Source organism: Spodoptera frugiperda, chromosome 3 (genome assembly GCF_023101765.2).
Source record: "Spodoptera frugiperda isolate SF20-4 chromosome 3, AGI-APGP_CSIRO_Sfru_2.0, whole genome shotgun sequence".
NCBI lineage: Eukaryota > Metazoa > Arthropoda > Insecta > Lepidoptera > Noctuidae > Spodoptera > Spodoptera frugiperda.
The window spans coordinates 5602359-5625546 of record NC_064214.1 but is presented as its reverse complement, the minus strand read 5'-3'; the positions used below and the strand labels follow the sequence as shown (position 1 = coordinate 5625546).

The window sequence follows — 23188 nt, the reverse complement described above, 5'->3', positions numbered from 1 at the left end:
TAATTGTGTTTTAATAAATAAATACATTAAATCAGAAACACGTAATGGTCAGATGTGCTCCATCGTAGGCCGCATCATCACTTACCATCAGGCGAGATAGCGGCCAAACATTGACCCATCAAAAACACTTTTAGCACACGCGCCACTCCATGACGTAAATAAAGTCTACTGAACACGGCGCGTCATTTGACGAATGCATGCAATCTACAAATAACGATAGGCGAATTTAACTTTGCCGCTTCGTGGACAGTTTTCAATCTTTCTAAGCAAGATGATAGGAAATAAAACCATTACAAATAAATACATTAATAACATTTATTAAAATATAACAATTAAATTAAGTACATAGATTATGCAAAATTAAATACTGTATTCGAAATTGGAATGTTAACTAAACGATTACATTTCATTGGTTTATGCATTACATCAGTCTTAATTATAATAAATAGTGCTAAAATACTTCGTTATAACTACGAGGCTATATTTTCGAGAACATAATTTTAATTCAATAATAAAAAGAAAATACCAGCTTATGATGGATATTAGTAACAGACTAACGGATCTCAATCCAAAATCTTTGGACTGATGTCGATTTTTGACATTACTCGTCGTTCTATTGAATGTGTGTCAAAAATCAAGATTAATCCAAACATTTTGAATTAAGATCTCGTTAACTATTAACTTTAGTAGATTTTAGTTTCTAGACATTATTAGCATGCTATGTCGCTATAGTCCTTATTGCCGAATAAGGACTTATTATTACTGAGAAGTTGAACAATAAAATGGAATAATGATAAGTACTATTAGGAGTACTGGACTTAAAGCCTCATTAACGCCATCTATTGAGAGCTAAACGGAATCTCTTTCATTAGAAATACATATGTAATACTTTTAAGTTTATTAAAACATTGTGAGTTACGCAAATATCTCTATGTCAGTTCATCTAGTTTATACATCATAATGGATTAGTTACCAAATATAAAATGATGCCATGTTTAGTATTTATTACTAAATTAAAGCCCCAATACAAACTAGTTTTTATTTGATAAAAACATTAGCTGTATTCTATTCTTCCACTGAGAGCTAAGCGAAAATCAACCTTATTTCAATGACAATAAGCGTTTTTTGTTTTATAATCTAGCTCTCATCTCTTAAGCAATGTCACAAATAAGTGTGATTAGCTAAAATAGCTCAAAACAGTCATGCAATAAGAATGAATTTCCTTTCCACGCTAATTTTATCACATATAGCTCCTATTAGGACAAAATTAACCGGATAATTCTGTGCTGTTGATTATTTTATTTATTAGCGAGACTAAGTAAACGAACGCCTGCAAATCAAACTACATCATATTATTAATCGATTTTCAACTATATCACAACGTTTTAAGGATGAAAATCATATTTCATAAGAGGTTAGCTTGACATGCTGGTGTATTTAATTGAAGTTTACGGATTCCTGAACAGTGATTCAAGCAGTTCTGGTTCCGTGAGGTCCTTCTTGTATTGTTGCGCCAACTCCTGGATTAAGTGGCGACGGCGCACGTGTGGAGGTTGGTACCTGGAATATTTTGTTGTTTATAAATTAGATTGTTTGCGTGCCTACATATTGGTAGATTTTTAGACTACATGTAAAATAAACTATTGTAATTTTGGGTAATATTTTTTAATCTGTCTTAAATGTTAAAATGTGTTCAAGAATAATAATAGATGAATCGAACCAATGAGTAATTTTGCTGGACAGGAACGTTACATTTTGTTAATATCGGTGATGTATGTTACTTTATAGTGGCGTAGATATAAAGTATAAAAAGATATTGGACGCGTATTGTTTGTTTTTAATACTAACTGTGGCTAAGTTTACGCTCATCAGTATCCATAGTATGAGTTTGCTTTACGTCGAACGAAAACGAAACGAGAGAGCGTTCGGCATTAAATTGTCTGGCACGAATGAACCAACCAATCAGAACGCCGAACGCGCTCTCATTTCTATCTCGTTAAACGTAAAACAAACTCATACTAAGCCCTCCGAGTTAAAGTTACTTACAAGTCAGTATTGAGTCTGGTCCGTCTCGCGGCATCGATGGCGGCGCGGCGTAGTGTAGCGGGCAGTAGTTTGGGCGCGAGCAGCGCTCCGTCGGCGAGCACGCCGGTGGCGGCGTGTCCGGGCGCGGCGGCGGCGTGCACGCGCACGAGCCCGCAGCGCCGCGCCGACACGCACACCACGCACACCTCGTGCCGCCGCCACGGCAGGCCCGTCTCGCAGTACGTTAGTAGGTCGTCTGGGGGGTAACGGACGGACTTATTACTCATGTATCACATATATTGATGCTTAGTTACTAACAACGTGTACCCATTTTATGAGTCCCTAGTACCTCAATTAGAGAAAGTTCTAAGATAGGATTAAAACAATAAGGACTGACAATCTATTCAATGATATATGCATACAATGCTTATAATATACTATAAAAATATAATAACGCTTTTATATAAAAAAAAACAGTATTTTACAAAATTATTTCACAGTCCAAGTCTAAGTGAACCCATAACTTCATTATTCTAACCTATATTGCACACAATCCGATTATAAAAACTCACCTATAGGTAAATTCAAATGATCTTCGAAGTCTTCCAGCCATATAATGAGGATCTTAGTAGTGTAATCTCTATTACGCCTTCCACTACCTGGATTTAAAATAAACAAAATACATATAGTAATCTTATACTACTATATTAATGTGAAGAATTTGTTTGAAAGCGTAAACTAATCTCCAGAATTACTAAACCAATTTATTTTTTCTTAATTTTGGATAATTCATTCGCGCAGAAGTAGCTAGTTAAATAGATATAGCTAACTAAGTTGTTATACCTAACAGGTATAAATAGTATTATTAGAACTTATGACGGGATATTTACCATGTTTATTCATTTTGGTTTGTCTGCTCGTGAACACCCACCCGCATTTACTCCAGTTAATTCGTGATCATGGCTCTTGCAACAGTGCCGAAATATCGGAAACTCACCAATGTGAATAAACATGGTAAATATCCCGTCATAAGTTCTAATAATAGTGTTAGTGACCATGTCAGTTTAAAAAGGTATAAATAGATTTAGCTAACTAGTTTAACAGTTTAAATATATCACCAACCACTTCCTATGACGTTACAACGCATGGTGTATCTATACGATAGAGACTGCGAAACATTTCTTTTCTAAAATAATCACTTAAAGATCAAATCCAATGGACTGCTCATGGTATGAACATAATAATATATAAGTACCAGCTAGATGCGCGGCGGGTTGTTTGTCGAGGTCGAGCGACAGTGCCCGCAGCTTGTCCCCGAGCTTGCCCCGCTCCCGCTCGGACTCCGACACGCTGCGCTCGTACCCCCCCACGCTGCCACTCCCACTCGACACGTCCCAACATGAGCCCGCACCCTTCTCCGAGCTGGAAAGATATTTTATTTGAGGTAAAATTCAATTTACAGTTTCGTAGTCAAGTGGAAATATGTAGTTATGTGATGTGATAATGAATGGAATCAATAAAGACTTAAACGCTTCGTAGAGGTAGGATACTGCAACAAAACTTACTACAAATCACAAATCAAATTCTGTTTGAAAGATTATAATATTATTTCCGTAATAACGAAGTCAGAAAAAAAGAGAAAAAATTAAAACTATGACATCGGTAATCAAGGATACTCCATTAAACTCGACCTATTGAACGAACAGAACGTCCACCTGTTACACTTATTTTAGTCTACCTTTAAACTTACCGGTTAGACAAGCAGGAGCCATCGACATCTGACTTGATACTATCGTTTCGATCTTCGCTGTCCAAACTCTCCCGTCCCGACGGTACTACAAACGCAATCTCGTTCGTCGAGTCTGACCAGTAAAGCACCTGACAATAGAAAATTTGGATTAAATAAAATATAAAGTGAACATACGACATAATTAAAATAAAGTCGTATATTTACTCAAGTGAACTATTAAATTTTATCAAATAGTTCACACGAGTAAACTGTTTATAACAATGAATTTAATTACTTATGTCTATCACGACAATTATACACTGACGCTATAATTTCAAAACGCACAAATCCATTTCCACGGTTTTGCATCCGTTGGAAAGGTCTCGGGCTCCCTGAGGTTTATACCAAAGAAATTTCAGGAAAATATCAAAAGAGATGCAGAAATCAGGGAAAATCATTGGTGGCGGGTTTGCTAGTTTGTTATAAAGATTACGTCGAAATCAAGTTTAGTGTATTAAAGGTTTTTAAAAACAACCAACGTACCTGTTCCCTGGCGTCGTAGATGGCGGGCGCGGGCTCGGCGAGCGGCGGCGGGTCGGAGTGTATGCGCGCGTCGTAGCTCGTGTCCACGTGGCCCGCCCAGCCCGGGTGCCCGCGGACTCGGACCGGGGTGCCCAGGCTATGTATGGGTACAAGGAATTTCAAGTATAGAGTTTTTGTCTTTGTTCTTCTCCTTAGGATGAGTAAAAAATGATAGAACGAGCAAAAATGAGTAAAAAGCTTTACTAAAGGCACATTTTTTAAATCAGTTGTACGAAATTTCTGTCAAAAACTTAGATTCAGTTATCCAAATCGTAGTCTAATGATGTTGGATAAGATCGGTTGTATTAATTTCGGTAACTTTCCCCAGATAGTTTTTTTTTTTTTTACTTAGAACACTATCTTTATCCTTTCACATTGAGTTTAAACAAAAGTTAATGATTCATTAGAAAGAAACATTGACCGAGACATTTTTTTTTTATTGTTGAATGGGTCGACATTACATTTAAGTTTCAGTTCGGATAAAGTATGTTTACTTACCCCTGCAGCATGCGTATGAAGGCAGGCGGTACCGTGGCGCGGCTGCGCGCGTTGGCCACGATCTGTGCGGCCGTGCGCTGTCCCGCCCGCGCACAGAACACGTGCACGGTGACACAGGCCCGCGCCCCGCACGCGTCCACCCGCCGCAGGGCCGCCGCGAACCCGGGCGCCGTGTCGTCCAGGGCCACCAGGCGACCGGGGCTGCCCTGGATATACAATATCACATGTCACTTACACGATGGTAGATCTTGATATTGGTGGCTAGAATGAAGGGTGAGAGAGCTATGCTTCGGGTCGGCTCGAATTCTCGGCATGATACCGGCCTCACAGAAAACCGACGTGAAACAACGTTGCGTTGTGTTTCGTTGTGTAAGTGAGGTTACCGGAGACCCAATTATCCCCCTTCCCAACCCCCAATTCCCCAACAATTCCTTGCCTACCCCCAAAAGGCCGGCAACGTACTTGTAACGGCGGCGGCGATTGCTTACCATCAGGTGATCCATCTGCTTGTTTACCAGCTTATATCATAAAAAGTGAGGGAGAAATATAAACAACATGGATATTTTCGCTCGAGAGTTACTGATGTTTCTACCAGCGAAATCGCTGTTTCCTAAATCTAGAAAAACTTCCATTACATCCGCTAACCCTTTCTAATTATTGAATCTCCAGTCAAGTCATTTATCCAGTCATTCATCTTTAATGATATTGTTGTAGAGTAATGTAAAATATAGAACTGTACATCTTTTTGGCACAATAAAATTAAATACCTTTTTATCGCCTCCAATGTTCAGATACCCGAAATGTGACAGAAACAGCCTCGCTGTCTGGAACTCTGTCACTGGTTCTGGTGGAATGTACTCTTCTGGTACCTGAAATAAAATAAAAAATATCAGTCTAATTCTCATAAACAGCAAGCACCTTTTGAAAACAAAAAAAAAATCTTAATTATTTTATGGATGTTACGCATGTCACTGTTTTGCGAGTATCGCCAACTAGTTTCGAGCTCAACCATAGTCCATAGTTACTAGTTGAGCTGTGTACAAAGAGTTCCGAGGAACTTGCATGACCATGTAATGGTTGCGCAAACATAAAGTACTTACAACGTTCTCTTCGCTTTCTTTGACTCGTTTCTCGATGGCGGCCTGTTGTTCCAATAGTTTGAACAAGGTTGGAGCGTCCGGGTCATTCAGTTGTCTTAACACTGCTTCTAAGCTAGGGAATGCTGAGTCACTAGAAAAGTAGACAGATTTTGTTAGTCTTTTGATTAACAGTGATAAAGTTTATATTATAGTCACTGACGTGTGTTAGATAACTAAATCAAATAGGGTTTGTATAGCTTATTTTCGTGTTATACTGTTTTGAAGATGCCTGACTAGTTTCAAGTCAGGGGCCTTAGTCTGCTATTACAATTGTCTCACAATGGTCGATCATTGATCAGTGCAAGAGGGATGGAGTTATACAACCTACGTAGCTCCGTCCCTCTTGCACTGCTTAATGATCGACCATTCCGACACAATTGGGTACTATCCTCGGTCAAAAATAAATTATTACAACATTTCAATACAATAAAATATTAAAAAATAATCACACTCTCATTCATAAATTTGATGAACTATTCAATTTTCGATTTTTTCTAGCTAAATTTCTAGAAATAAGTCTGCTATTTGACGTCAAAAACTTATGACGTCATAACGCACTATTTCATACAAAGTTCATAGAAAATATCGTTTTTGACGTTTCGAAAAAAGTATTGAATTTGACTAGTAGGAAAGTAGCCTATTGTAATAGCAGACTAAGGCCCCAGATCTGGGTCCTTAGGAAAAGGTTGTAGTACGTACGTGGCGCAGGGCGGCGCGTGCGGCAGTGGCCTGCAGGCGGGCGGGTGGGCGGGGCGCGCCTCGCGCATGTCCACGGGCCGCGCGCACGCCGCGCCCAGCCCGCGCCCCGCGCACCGCGCCGCGCCGCGCGCCGACAGAGACCACGCGTAGCGGCCCCAGCCGCAGCGGATTATCACTGTACACACGTAAACAAAGAATTACTAGATTGTTCTAGAAAAAAATCTGAATGTCTTATCACTACATAGTATAAAACAAAGTCGCTTTCTCTGTCCTATGTCCCTTTGTATGCTTAAATCTTTAAAACTACGCAACGGATTTTAATACAGTTTTTTTTAATAGATAAAGTAATTTAAAAGGAAGATTTTTATAATAAAACATGTATATAGTTATAGTATAGAGAGCAAACGAGCAAATGGATCACCTGGATGATAAACAATCAGTATTACCCAAACCCACGTAGCACTAGAAAAGTTAAAAATGCGTTGCCAATTTTTCAAAGGCCAAAAACCAATCTTTCCACCGCCGTTTCAAAGTTCCGAACCTTTATACAAAACTATACTAAGAAGAATAACTAACCAATAAGCGTAGGCTGCGGCTCCTGGCTGTTGCTGAGCGGCTCCTCCAGCAGAGACAGCAGTATGTTCCCGTCGGCCACGAAGTGCCGCAGGCGGCCGTGGCCCAGCGCCGACAGCCAGCGCTCGTCCAGCCGGCACCAGGACGAACCATTGCCACCGTTACCTATTTGCTGTGAAGTAAAACAGGAACTGCCTCATTGGCCGAGTGGTTGCAAGTGCGACAAGATTCCCGGGTCGGACGAAGTATTACTGGGCTTTTTCGGTTTATCGAAAATTTCTCAGTAGTAGCACGGAGTCTGGAATTGTGCCCGGTATATGGCAATAGGCTCACCACCTATTGTGAGACTTACAACATAAATTGTGAAAAGTGGGTGTAAACAGTGGCATTACGTGCCATAATGTGCACCTCTGCCTACCCCGGGGATTAAAGGCGTGACGATATGTATGTATGTATGCTAAAACAGAAACTCAAGATCCTACAACCATAATTACAATGTCAAATTGTAATGTTCTTAGTGGTATTTTTTTCTCTCTAGACTTAAAAATCAGAATGCTGAAGCTACCTGTTCTAGAATCAACATGAGCAGAGACTCTGCAGCATCCCGTACTCGCATGGAGACTGGTTTCAGTTCCTTCTCGTCTTTCATCTTCGGAGGCTCCCCGGGTTTGCCTGAAAATAATACTTTACCTTAGAATCGATTGGAAAACCATCACTAAACTAGAATAGTTAGATTATCTAATACTGTAATTGTATGTATAGAAGTTTAAGCTTTCAAAAGAGAAATAAATCTTTTGAAACTTTAAGGTGTTGGGACCAAGCGACATGTAGGTTGAATGCACGAAGATTGCTATTAAAACTTCAATCCTTGGGTGTTTAACCCTAGAAAGATAATCATATTGTGTAGTACGGAAAAGATACTCATGCGTAAAATTTACCTGTGTTTTATTTAGCTGTAGGTTGGTGTTTATTAATTTATTTCAATAAAATTGTATGTTATATATATTGACACATATATAAGAATAATTTAAACTGCAGATAATATATTTATAAATATTTTTTTAATAAAAAATAACCAATTTATAAACTTCAGTCATAAATCAAATAAACTTTTTTACATTTACTTTTACTACTATAAATTATTTTTAACCGTGATAATCAGCCTTTTTTTCACATAATCAACAATAACAATATCCTATACATATTATAGGAACATAGAATTCTATAAAAATCAGTTACAAACAGTTTAGGCACATTACAAGACGCATATGCCCTTCGCCTTATTTTATAAGGGCAAAAAGTACTAAATTCCTTTTTTTACTATAGGTTCTTCAGTATTTTCTTTGCCTACTTCTAAGTCATCGATAAAAGCTTCTTTTGTGTCGCACTGGACGTCATCTTCACTCTCAAACCTACTTCACAATCGGTATCCTCACAGGGAAGCTCGTAGTCACTTTGCATGAGACTGGCCAGGATACGGTCTTCGTCCAAATTACTACTTCCCATTGTTGCACCAATATCTATAAAAGAAACTGTTAATGTTAGTAATGATATACAATTACAATAACATCAAAAAAATTAAAAAAATATTATACTAATCAAAATCATAAAAGTCACGTAAAAGATAATCATGCGTAATTTTAATGGGGTCGTTATATCTTAAAATCGGTTAAACTTACCTTACTGAAAATTGCGTCATATGGAAGCTCCCAGCGACGAATGAGGTCCTAAACGAATCTATGGTTTCCCACTATTAAGAAAGATTAGAGTATATTTCGCAAACGCATGCTAATTTTTACGCAGACTATCTTTCCAGGTTAAAGACGATTAAGACCATCGACAATGCTAAGTAAAAAGCAGTCTAATTGAATATCGCAAGGGTTGTTTTAATGCAAGAGAACCAAAGAAACGACTTGATGGAGCCTTAAACTGCAGCAAGACAGAATTAGTCTAAAAAAAAAATTATTACCTTGACTTTTACTCCCAGAGATCCCAAGTTCGACGACCTCCAGCAGCGTAGCAATACAGTCCTGGTCGGCAAGCAGCGCGGGACAGAGCCAGGCGGCCAGGCAGGAGTAGGCGGCCACGACGCACGAGTGCAGGTCGCGGGAGTGCGCCTGCGGGGGCCGGCTGCACTGCACCGTGATGTAGTCGCAGATCCAACGCACGGCGCGCTTGCGCTCTATCGCTTCTGTACAACGTAGGGGATTCAAGTTAGTGTTATGATAAAATAAATGAAATTAAGTAATTTTTAAACGACCGTAATTAGTGAACTAAATATCTCAAAGACCTAAGAAAGTATTTGCACTACATACCACTAATCCTATTTGAGTCTTAGCTACATTCAGTTAAATACGACGACTTTTTTTTGAGGGGGGAAAATCTTCCAATTTCTTCTCAGGCTTAGGGTGAGGCGAGAGGGGAGTGTCAGACTCTTATTGACTAAAAACCACTCCGTTCCTACTCCTGCTTTTGCCGAGCCGGAGCCACAGAAACCCGCTAGGTAGACCGCAATTCAACATTCATGTGAAAACATATTATAAAGTTTACACCTAAGCTCACATATAATTTTTACTTGTATACGAGTAAAGCAACAACTTACCGATTACAAATTCTAGGTAGCATGCAAAACACAACAATACATTAATGTAACGTTTTTTACCACCAGCGTCCACGATCAACATCATCCTCTATTATATGTATGGAACATATAAGCCATCAAATAACATTAATTTACTTAACTATATATTTAAATACAAACAACAAAACAGACAAACATTCAATATACAATACATTAAGAACAACATCTTACATATATACCACAGATACAATGTACATAAGTTCAACTGACCTGGTTTCGAGGAATGCAGCTTGGCAAGTCCAGACAGCAGTTCTAGAGCAGCCAGCGATACTTGCAGGTCTCCCTTCCAGGAGGAGATGAGGCGGTGGCACACCAGGTAAGTAGCGCGTACCACCAGCGCCGCACCTAGTGGCACTCACACGTGATAACTTTGTACACAGAAACTATAACACTTAATTATTATGTTATCGGCTTACTCACGTAATGTTTTGACGAGGAACTCGACTAGTTTCATGAGCAACATTTGTGTCGCGAATTGCTGCTCATGAATATGAGCCTCTTGCATTGCTTGAAACATTACGTGAGTAAGCCGATAACATAATAATTAATTTAGTATGTCTCACGAAAGTTACAATAAAAACTATAACACTTTTCCAAATATAAAACACTTCTTTTCTTTTCTTTTTTTAACCATTGTCTCACACTGCACTGTGTCGTGAGTGCGTTTAAAAACAAATATTTTCACATGCATAATAAACCCAGACCCTGAATAATAGTTTATGACACAAATATTTTTTCTGTGTGGGCATCGAACCCGCGACACGTTGCTCAGCAGGCTGTAACCCAGCCACTGTGCCAACCATAAAACTATTACAGTTTAAATTTTTTTGTACAACATTCATTTAAAATTAACATCAATAGAGAATTTCCTTTATATAAAGAACTCATAAACTTATTGAATCTGAAATAATATCACAGAATTACATATATTCACTGAAACAGTTACTGTAATTAAAAACCAAACAAAGTACATAAGAGATTGAAATGAAATGTACTGTGAAATTACGAAACAAAAACTAAAAATTGATAATTAAGGCAAGCAAAACTGTAAGACAAAATGAAGCGGTTGATAAGTACATTGTAGTCTTCCTCTGGGTGATGTATTTTGGACTTTATCTAAGTGTCTTTACGGTTAGGAATTGATTAAACGATATTAAATAGGTACTTATCCACATGAAAGTCTACAATGTACTTCAAAGGAGCAATGCATTGAAATTCACAATCTAAACGACGTACGACGTCGCCGCGTCTGCGCACGCTGCTCATAATGAAGAGTCCCTCTGTGACTCGAAAATAGTAGAGCTTTTCTCAATTAATTTACGTGTGTAAACCGTGATTTTAAGTTAATCTAAATTTGATCAACCGTTAATTTGATTTGTTGATTAAGATTTCCTACCTTTAAAGGCATCAGTTAAGTTTGAGGTTTCCCAAATTATGAGTTTCAACACATTGCCCCTTAAGAATGCAAACAAAAATCGTGTGTAATTACCGAAAACAGGCGAGGATGGGTCTAGCTCCCTAACGTCAGCGGCGAAGTCGTCGAGCGAGTGACCTTCCGCGCTGCCCGAGCCACTGCCGCAGTCTGACCGCGCTACAACACCCACACATACATCCCCACCACTGCACATGCCTTGCTCACTAATCACCACCCATACTATAATATGGGGGGGATAAATGTATCAAAATCTCCCAAATTAAAAAAAAAAACTCCCCTTGATCTAAGAATCGAACTTAGATCTACAATTTAACATTACTGCGTAGGCGCATCTATAATGATAATTTCCTTCCCGTGTCATGAATGTCGATTTTTAACCATTTTTGCAATCTGAATCTTATTTCAACAATTCAATAGCGTTGATAATCATGTTGGCTAGCAAAATAAATGTAGCGTGTATGTGTGTGCGTTATTGTGATTATATTATTACATGTGTGTGTGACTGATAGCAGTGGTTTAGCTGGACTCACGAAGCTATGAAACTGGTGATAACTTGTCGATATGGTGTAAAATTTGAATTACTTTATGTTTATAAACTTGATGTTTTGTTACAAAGTGATTACTGATTAAGTATTTAAAACTAGTGGCTTCGATTGCAATTATTAATTACATTTTGTTATGATTTTTACTCAACTCTGTGTGATATGTGATTTAATGTTACATGGGACACAATACCGGGATCTTATCTATGGCAGATCTAATAATTTTTTAATTTTAAGAAAAGTTTTCTTTACATAATATGTTAGTAAACACTGTTGCGCAAATTATAAAATGTGCAATAACTTTAACTGTATACTGAATTTGTATTGAGCATACAAATGATTATTGTTCATCAAGTTTACGTAATAACAAAAACTGAAGAGATCATAGATCTATTTACTTAGAAACGACGTATTCCGTTTCAAAGCCAGGGTATAGTTATTAGTCAATCATAAATTTAAAATTGAGCCGTAACAAAAGAAAAAAAAATTCAAAAAAGAAAGATTCCGGTATCAATGCCAGACTTAATTGGACGAATGCAATTTCCAACAGTGGGCTTCAGTAATGAGCATCTACCAAGCTACCTTTATAGTCGGTGGTGTGCGAGGTGGAGGAGGGCGGCGCGGCGTGGGGCGCGGCGGCGGCATTATGCCGGACACACAGGTACAGCGCGCTCAGCAGCGGCACGGCCAGCGCGTCCACCGTCTCCACCTGCACGGCCGACACGCACGTCAGCGAGATGCGCCCGCGGGTCAACTCGCCCAGCGTCATGCCCGCGCTGCGGACGTGATATACCATGTACTACGTGTATTAGGTACTTAGCAGCTTTTATTATAATCACATTGACTCATTGAAGTATACATAAGTCCTAATTTCTTCGTTGCTTTTTGTATAAGCTTCTCTGGTTATGTCGTTAAGAGTTCAAATAACCTGAGCCCGTGCAATTAAATATGAGAGAGCCATGCTTCGGCTCGAATGAACCGGTTCCTCCGGAGTGATACCACGGCCTCATAGAAAACCGACGTGAAACAACATTTGCGTTGTGTTTCATTGTGTGAATATGTACCGGCGACCCAATTACCTCCCTTCCCAATCTTCCCAATCCCCGATTCCCCAAGAATACTTAATTTCCTAACCCCCAAAACGCCGGCAACGCACTTGTAACGCCTGATGTTTCAAGTGTCCATGGGCGTCGGCAATTGCTTACCATCACATGATCCATCAGTTCGCTTGCTGGGTTTCACTATAAAGAAGAATTAAAAAAATATCAATCACTTACTATTCATTACATCCAGGGAACTCAGGAACCGGTAATCCCTTGTAATGGTACGGGAACGCGACTAGAGACAGCAGCGCGCTGATGGCAGCTTTACGCAGCTCTCTCTTGTCAATGTTACCGCATTCTAGTCGAGGCTCCCTCTCTGAGAGTATCTGGTCTAAAGCGTTGATGAAGTCTGGGACCAGGACTAATACGCCATCCAGATCCAGCCTAGAAAAAAGGGTAATTTGGTATATCATGTTGTATCCATAATAAAACTACTCTATAGCATGATGAAGCGAAAAATTTATGCCAGAATAGTGTTTTTTGGCGTTGTATTGTCTTTGCCTACCGCAATACTCCTATTGGGTGAAACAATATCTATTCATGTAAGTATGCTGCGTTCAACAATGTCAGCGTTGTATTTCTGCTGTGTGAGTGAGGCTACTTGGAGGTCCTATTACATCCGAAAAGCTGACAACCCTCTCATATCTCCTCCAGTGTGATATGTATTTATTGGCAGCGTTGTTTACCATCAGGCAACCCGTCCTCTCGTTTGCCGTTTGCTACGCCATAAAAACAGTAAAAATTTGGCCAATATTTAAAGGTGTGTAAGTCGTTACCGGAAGATGTCGGGCGCGTTGAGTACGACGGCGGCGGCGGTGGCGGGGTCGCGCAGGCCGCGGTGCAGCGCGGCGTAGCAGCGCGCCAGGTAGGGCGGGTGCACCTCCTCGCGGCACTGCTTCGAGCACAGCACGCGGCACAGCGTGCCCAGCGCCTCCGCACGACCTGGGGGATACATATTACCGTTTAATACAATATGGGAGAAACCCTATTCCCTCTTTTTGTCAGTAATAGCTGTAACACATTCAGTGCCACTGACTCACCCGGAGAGTCCATGTAAATTTTATTCCAGTGCCGTAGACTCGCCCAGCGAGTTCAATGTTTTTGCTCTTTCTTTCCAAAATGTATGGTGTATTTTCTGCTTAAAATAATACTGAAGACTAAAGATACCCTAATCTAGAGAATTGCATAGAGGGTGCGACTCTACAGTTCTGGAATAAAAATTACGTGGACTCTCTGAGCGTGTTGGTGGCACTGAATGTGTTAATGTATCATGCAAGAAAGTCTTATGTTAACGTGAGAAGTGAAAACTATTCCTTTTTCTTCTCCCTCCAATAATTTTCATTTTAATTAGTTTACCTGGCTGGTAGCTGAGCATGTTCAGCTTGTAAGTCGCGTCAGACAATGACGGAGGCGGTGGCGTGCCTTCCGTGCGTTCTGGAAAGAAAAATTTAGACAAACCATTTAATAGTAAGTTTGCGCAGCGTTGCGCAATTTAGCGCAAGGTTGCCAACTGGTGCGCAACACTAATCAAATCAAATTTGCAAAAACATGTTACATAGGATGATACAGTTTTTTTTTTCAGTATATTCTGCCATAAAATGGCGTGCAAATATTATGTCAATGATGTTAATTATTCTATATAGTAGTTTCTAGTCATACTAGTTTCTCGTATGACATGTTGCCGACGTGAGACGCGCAACATTGCTTAACAAAAGTTTTGTGATGTCAAGTCTGTCAACATATTGAACAATATGTTGTGCACCATAGCAACAAGATTGAATATAGAACATTGTAGGTCATATAATATAATAACTATCGTGTAACATACTAAATTAACTAAAAAATCACGGTTTACTCACGTAAATTAATTGAGAGAAGCTCTACAAGTTTCAAGTCACAGAGGAACTCTTCATCATAAGCAGCGTGCGCAGATGCGGCGACGTCGCACAGCCTAACAGTAGTAGTAGGGTCTCTCACTCCATTAATTACATGAGTAAACCGTGATTTCTATTCTATTTTTCTATACTTACGTTGGTTGTTATATTGCGGAGTGGTTCCAATGAGTGCCGCTTCAAACAGCCACTCTCCGAACAGGTGCAGGATGGAGTTCACCTTCGGACGCAGCGGAGTTAATGGCGGCTTCTCTGATTCACCCACTGTAAGTACAAAACATAGTCACATATAAATAACATACATACATGCTTCGGGCATGTCAGGACCGGCTCGACTGGCATGATACCTTAACCTCTAAAAAGGTTTATCATAACTTTATTGCTAAATAATATTATGTTGAAATTTTAGATGAACATTATATTGTTAGACTTATGTTAAAGTCTAATATAATGTTCATCTAGGCACTTTACCTTGAGAGGTGATTGAGTTAGGAGGAGTGGTGGGAGCGACGCTAGGAGGGCGACTGCTTGTCAAGCCAATGAGAGACGTACGCGGGGTACCTGCGCATACGCATACCATATTATAACACTGCTGAAATATATTACAATAAAAAAAACACTACAACTTCTGACACGAGTAACATTTTAAATTTACTTGGGTGCAAGTAAAATGTCTTATAAATCAAAATTTTAATAAATATGTAAGAACCCAGAAAAACAAGGTTTTCAAACAAAGTGCACACAACAACTACGCAAAGGAAAATTAAAGCAAAACCGAAAATCAAAATACAAAACAAAAGAAAGAACGCACCACACACGAAATAAAATAAGTGTATTTTTACAAACATGTGCAAAGTAAAGCTATAATACACATCTACTGAACAGAATTAGAGGCCAGTTTCACAGTCCACTGTCTAACAGATAAAAAAAGTAAATTGTTACATTATGGCAGTTATACCTGCATATCAGACAGTTATAGGAAACCTGTGAAACTGGCCAATTGCTGCCTTACAACCAAACTTGTTAACTATTACATATATTACACAGAATGAAATATTTCATCTTAATTTTAGAGTTCGACATGGAAACCGTTTTATGTTGTATTCATGAGAAATTCTAAAAAAGATTGTAAAACTCGTAAAGGACAATTTCGACCATCATTTATGCAGCAAAGTGGTATAGTTTGAAATTGAAGTATTATGTATACTTCACTTATTTTAAGGTGTACAAAATATGTAGTGTAGAACGTATCTAAATATCTTGCAGCCAGGGGCGTAGCTAGCGCCAAGGCTCGGAACCGGTTTAAAAAATACCGGTTAATACCGGTTTATATCGGTTTTCCTCCGAACTTTTCTTAAGAACGTGAACATTAAAGAACTTTATTTTAACCTAAATTAACCGGTTTATTCGACGAGGGGCATGTCGGTACACGCGTTGAAATATTATTATTGAAATAAGCTGAACAGCGCGCGGCGTTTCTTTGATGTGCGTCGTATTAACCGGTTTTTATTGCTCTAAACCGGTTAATCCGAAAAAACCTTTATGAAAATACTGTTCCAAATACCGGTTTAAAAAAACCGGTTTCGCGAACGAAACCCAATGTAAAGGTTTTGCGTACAAGTACATAATAACGGTTTGTAAATTTAACCGGTATCCCAGCCTTGGCTAGCGCCTTATCTACCGTATCAATTATACGGGACCCTCGGGTTACGGGAGTCCCCAACGTGCGTCCCCCCATCCAAAAGAGAGCCCACAGACATATTTTATGAGGGGCCCCGACAAGGCAAGGCTACGCCTCTGCTTGCAGCTAATATCCACGATCAAGAGCTTCAACTAGCAAAAAACGGTTTCCACAGCTGTCAGTCTTACTTCGTTCAGGCAGTTTGTCCCTCGGCCTGGAGGCGGAGACGCTGAATGACTTGGCGAGGCGGCGGTGCGCGGGCGGCGTGAGGTCGGCATCTTCCTGGTCGGCCGCGGCGCTGGCCGCGCTGCCCCACCACCGCTCCGAGCCGCGCCCTACTCATGTACACTACTCGCTACTACATGCCCGCCTACACTATACACTATACAAGTATACACTCTTCCCTACTAATCATGGTTTAACCCGTTAAGTGCCAACTACGTTAGAATTAACTTATTGAAAAAGAAAGTGTGCATAGTTAGACATTTTAGTCATAATCGATGTGAAATGTTTGTAAACTAAAAATCAATAAAGGCAGTTGTCTACATCTCTACTCTATCCTTTAATTGACATTAAGTAGAATGAAAAAGGAAGCGGCAGTGTGACCGCACGTGATGACATTGACGAGACATAGTTCTACTCTTATCGTTAATAGAGTAGATGACTAATTTTTATGGCCGTCTTGTAGATTATTTTAAAATATTTGACTATTTTATTTTATTTCGGAAAGATACTTTCAGAGATATATCGATTAGAAATATCACGTGACGTCACTTCCAGGAACGTTTTATATATAGAAATGACATATTTGCCAAACTACCACATAAACTTTGATATGTTTTATCTAAGTATTGTTATCTCATAAGACAAAACAAAAAATATGTGTCCAAATTTTTTTCATTACCTAACTGATGGACTATATGGATTCTTAATTTTCATACCCCGTTATCATCAGTATTTACAAACATTACACGATCGACTTGACCTAAGTAATTAGTCAGTGTAATCAAAGGATATTTTCATTACCTTCAATTTGACTAATAAATCACAATACACAAAAAAAAACTACGTTAGCACTCAACGGGTTAAGAAGAAGGCCCATTTCACTCTCCCCGAAATATGTGCGCATTGAACATTAATAGGTATAGTAGTATAAGGAACAGTAATAGTGAAATGTGAAACACGAGAGATCTTGTCATTTATAAAAAGTAGTTTCAATGTTACATATATTTACTTGTACGTAACATTTAAAAAAATCTCTCAATATAAACGTAGAAGTGGGAATACGACCAATACCACAAATTGTCGTGCATATTTGGTGTATTTTTCGTTGCATGTTCATTTTTAAAGTAGAAGCACCAATAGGTCAGTTAAAAGCAGGTTATATTAGAGAAGTCGTGCTTCGTATCTTACACGTGCTACCCACTATCCTATCTTATATAAGGCCCATATTAACATCAAAGTACCAAATTTCTTCTATTTTCAACTCTACAAAATAGTTAATAAAATCCATTATTCAAAAACCAACTACAGAATTTACACAGCCAATTAAATATGGACCTTATTTCTAACAATTTACGACTCAAAAATGGAAAACCAACACATTTTTAAAAACCAGTAAGTAGTAATAGGCAATCCACACCAATAAGCTGTCATACATACCTAGGAATGCATCTACGTGGGCTGCTATACCCTTCATAGCTTTGTGGAAGATTGAGGGCAGGGCCTGGAGGCAAGGATGCTGGCTGGGGTCCCTGCTACCTTCGTCTTGAGTTATAGAATACTGTGGATGGGAAATAAGGAAAATATAACTTCTTGAGACTGTAAGTGTGGGAGAGCCATGCTTCGGCACGAATGGGCCGGCTCGACCGGAGTAATACCACGGCCTCACAGAAAACCGCCGTGAAACAAAGCCTGCGTTGTTTGCCTGTCCACCTGCCCAATGTTCCCTGATTCCCCAACAACCCCAAAATTCCTAACCCCCAAAAGGCTGGCAACGTACTTCTAAAGCTTCTAGTGTTTCGGGTACCCGTGGGCGGCGGCGATTGCTCACCATTAGATGATCCGTCTACTCGTTTGCCGGCTTGTACCATAAAAAAGGGAAAATATATCTTCTGGAGACTCAAAGGATGATGGGCAGAGAGCAAGAATCAGAGACCAGATCTGATTAGACCAAGTGAAGTAAGAGTTATCAGAACTATCAGACAGTATCGATAGGTTTGAAGACGTGATATAATTGTCTAGAGAGGGATTCATAGGGTCACGATCTTTGGCACAAAACCATGATTACCTTAATTAAAGAGTAAATAAGACATAGTCATATAGTAAAGGAAATAAAACTAAACATCCAACTTCAAATCTCAACCGTAAACTGTAAGCACTAAGGTATAATATCCTTCAAACCTGTAAGAAGTCAGGAGTCTGACTGATGACATGTGGCCTGCAGAGGTCGACCGGGTTCCCGATGGTGTGCAGGATGCGGTACCAGCTCTGCATCACTGCTTCCGCGCTCATGTCCGGGGGAATGAGGTTGGCATCTTCTTCACCTGGTTAGATAGTTCAATTGTTGTAAAATTTCATTCGCAGAAGTATTAAAACCAGACATATTTAGGTCTACAAAGTTAGTAAGTAAGTAAGTAAGCGTTAAGGCAATTTGAATTATACAGGATTATTTTTTCAAGAAATAAAAGTTAATTATTTACTTATTTATCACAATTTTTACTAAGTCATCGCAGACACGACTGCCAACAATGAGGTTCATGGTCGGACAAAACATTTTCATGTGTTTTGATTTCGATACTTTTAGTAACCAGGATTTTTTGGCATTTATAAGGTCTTATTAGTCCAATCACCTATCATAACCTACATATACATATTATTGATTGTCTGATAAAAGAGTTAGTACAAAAACTATAAAAGAAAACAAAGCTACTCACTGATAGGCATGACGGGGAAGAGTGGTCCGTACATGTGTTTGAGCAGCCTGGCGGTGAGTGCGAGCGAGGCGCGCGTCCACTGCTCCGTCAGCGGCGCGCGGTGCCGCCAGCGGACGCACTGCTCGCGCAGTGTACGCCACAGCGGGGGCCGCCGGGCAGCAGCAGCAGCTGGCGCCAGTCGCGCGGGCCCAGCGCGCCGCCCGCGCCCAGCGCGCGCGCCAGCCGCAGCACGCGGTGGCACAGCACCGCCTGCTTGCTGATCAGGTCGCCGCCTGTACACACCCACACCATATATTACGCTACTTAGAGCTAAGCTTCTACCTAATTCATTCTAAGGTAACCTAACCAAATAAGGCCTACCTTATTTTTATTACCGCCTAGCTCGTAGGTTTAAAATGACAATGGGCTGATAATTTCAAAATCTTATATTTATTTATTAAACTTTGTAATAATGGAATCAAAATGGCTTTAGAAACAAAATTTACAATTTTATAAACACAAATAACTAAAGTGTCACTTTGGCCTTATTGGGAACCCTATGTCTTAATAAGGCCTCAATAAAAACTAGTAAGTATTCAACTTCTTAATTATAACAAAACTTTGTCAATGCTTATAATAAATGTAATGAGATCTTATTAATTAATTTTTGTCATTATACATCAGGTTAAACGAGTTTCTCATCATGTAATACCCAAGTAACATCTTTGAAGTCATCGGCATCCCAGCATCAGTCAAACGAATGAGAATAACTTCTTGTTCTGTAGCCAATTTAGCGACCGACCTAGCTTTCGTGTAGTGGAAACCACTCTTTAGATGATGCGTACTTCTTTGGATGTTATATCTGGCTGCAGCAGCCTACCGGGTAAAACAGGGTGTATAAAATTCGAAGGGTGAATAGATACTATGAAGAATTTCCCGATATCCATTCACCCCTTTTCTGTATCTATTCACCCCGTTTACCCCTTTCTACCATTTTAACAGCGTTTTCCATCTTTTGCAAAATCCATTGGCTTTCTTTTTGACAGAAGCTGGTGATCCGTTTTCTTTGAAATTACTGAAAAACAACTATGCCGTAATAAGGCCTACACGTTTTTTTGTAGGCTTTATTAGGGCATGGCACATAGGTAAACAAAACAACGATTATATGAAATACACCGATATTATAGCTATTTCACTAATGTGAGGAGATGGCTAAATGTATAATTGTCATACAGACAAAACACGGCACGTCGTATACTGATAAATATAAAAATACTAACAGTTTACGCTACTCGAATTTTATAAAAACTAAAGTGCGCTCCACGTCGTGATTGTTTTCGTCTGTAGGTTCCAACATAATCGCGGCACGGGTTGCTTGCTGTGCTCAAATTAGTTAAGTAATGTGCATGCACACTTCTACAAACTTTGGCGACCATTTGACATCGGGAAGAGGGAAATTTTCAAAATAGGCTTTATTGGGGCATAGGCCTTATTTGGTTAGGGTACTATATTACATATTTCTCTATTCTGCACTCACCCAGTTCCATTTGATAGATAAATGTGAGAGCTTGTAAAATAAACGTGAAATAGATAATTCTTTAAACTTTAAAATGTCCTAAAACTTTACAACACTGAACAGTTACATCTTATTAATTTATTATGGAAATAAATGTAAACAGTAAACTCACTCTCATTAGGCCTAGGCACAAACAAGTTGTGTAGATGTCGGAGTATCTTCCTGGCGTACTTGTGCGGCGCGGCGGCGACGGGCGGCGGCAGCGCGGGCGGCGGCGGCATGGCGGGCGGCGCCGGCGGCAGCAGCGGGGCCAGCCACGCGCAGCACACGCGCACGCAGTCGCGCAGCGCCTCGTGCTCCTGCAGCGGCAGCGACAGACCGAACCTGATCACCTCCAGCACCCACTCCACCTGGCAGAATACAACAATGCTCATTACATAACATTAAAATGTAAAAACATCATATTAAATACTAACTCAGTTAATTCAATAAAGAGGATAAGGATCCTGTTATAAAAAAAAGGAGAGTACACTTACCTAAAGAACATGTTGTGCTGACTTAATTACAAATATCCTCATGGTTTATTTGAAATACATGTCTGAATACAATTTGCATTCTTTTAACTTTGATTATGTTAAGTTCAATTCAGATTACAACTGATATGCAAACATCATTAATGGACATACCTCAGCATCGGTAGTGAGTGGACTGGGTTCATGTGAGGCTAGCTGTTTGACCACGGCCAGCACGACGTCCCTGCCACCAACAGCGCCCAGCACACCCCGCCCCCCTCCCTCCAGGGGCAATGAACTCCACTCGGAATACATGCCGCCACTATCTTTGTTCTAGAAATCATTTAAGTTGATTTTTACTTTAAATATAACCACTTTAATACACAGAGATTAAGGCCTATGGCACAAACTCCCGCTCTAGTGGGAAAACTTTTTTACATTCATTTTCATATTTAGTTGATACATACTAAAACTCTTATAAGACAATCATTGGAAAACAGTTTTTCCATTACTGTTGCTCATAAAAATACAATAAGAAGTTGCCAAGTAGTCACTTTATATCTTCCAACTTACACTCTGTCATAAAACAGTCACTTAATCCACTGCAATACTTCCAACAATAATTTAAATATAAACAAACAAAAATTATTCACTAATGGATGTACATTAACAATTTCTATACAAATCTTTAACCCTTTAAGCACAGTAGGTAAGTACATCCTATATCTGTTTGTCAATGTAATATTGATATTACTTTATAATGAAACAATAACCCAGTAATCTCTTCTGATTCACACTTGATTGTAAATGCATAATATATATAGTTTACAAATAATAATGTTTTGTAAATATATATATTATGTTATTACAATCACTGAGCGAGAATGTTCAAGTGTAATATTACTCTATGTGAGCTGTATGCTGAAACATATACATACTGAAGAATGTATTGTGTTCTAGAATATCTAATAAATAAGTGAATACAACTAGAAGAAACACAAACCATTGTTTTAAGATCAGTATAGGCTTTATTCCTCGTATTTAAGTATGCGAATGTGTTTAGTACTTATTTATTAAAAAATAAAACCAACTTACAGGGTTGTTGACTCTATTGAAGATGGTCACATTCATAAATAACACTTAACGGTACCCTGAATAACGGGTCACTATTTTCCTCAACCAAAATCAGAAAAACATTATATTTAGTAAACTATGTTTAACTTTAATTGATTCACTTTATAAATCACGAATAAATTCAGATATTCAATGTTTTCCTTCCTCGCTGAAAACAACTATGAGAAATTGAAACTTAAAACGCAATGAGTGAAATAGAAATATATAGTTCATGTAAGTGAAAGCGAGAAAGAAAATACTTTTGACAAAGCAGGAGGCGTATTTTGTCAGTGAAATTGGACGTCATTGTCAGATGATATTGACAGTTCTCATGACAGAGGCATAGACGTTTTGAAATAATATTCGTACTCGTTCTATAATTTATAACCACCACTTTACACTGACTTTATTAATATTTTTTTAAATGAGGAGATCAAAGATACAAGTAAATGTAGATAGGAAATCGCAGCAAGAAGATTTTTTTTTAATATTCGTCGTAGAACATTTTTTGATACTTGATTTCTATCATGGTATTGCATGGTATCATGGTATACAATACAGGTGTATGAGAATATGATAGAAGCTAAATAAGT

The 23188-nt window shown here is 39.1% G+C and overlaps 1 protein-coding gene across 1 annotated transcript; it reads right to left on the bottom strand.

The window, feature by feature from the left end:
- Positions 1-297: 297 nt before the first annotated feature.
- On the bottom strand, positions 298-22825 carry LOC118274358 (ral GTPase-activating protein subunit beta). The gene is given in 30 exon segments (XM_050705701.1): positions 298-1560; positions 2047-2281; positions 2598-2684; positions 3281-3447; positions 3776-3903; positions 4298-4433; positions 4835-5040; positions 5602-5703; positions 5935-6064; positions 6673-6847; positions 7249-7417; positions 7811-7917; positions 9215-9436; positions 10097-10231; positions 11376-11477; positions 12446-12639; positions 13141-13350; positions 13743-13908; positions 14323-14400; positions 14997-15122; positions 15330-15419; positions 16728-16874; positions 18202-18322; positions 18943-19085; positions 19476-19625; positions 19628-19747; positions 20992-21021; positions 21143-21380; positions 21657-21815; positions 22578-22825. Coding segments are annotated over 30 exon segments (4221 nt in total). The 5' UTR covers positions 22614-22825; the 3' UTR covers positions 298-1448.
- Between the last annotated feature and the right edge of the window lie 363 nt (positions 22826-23188).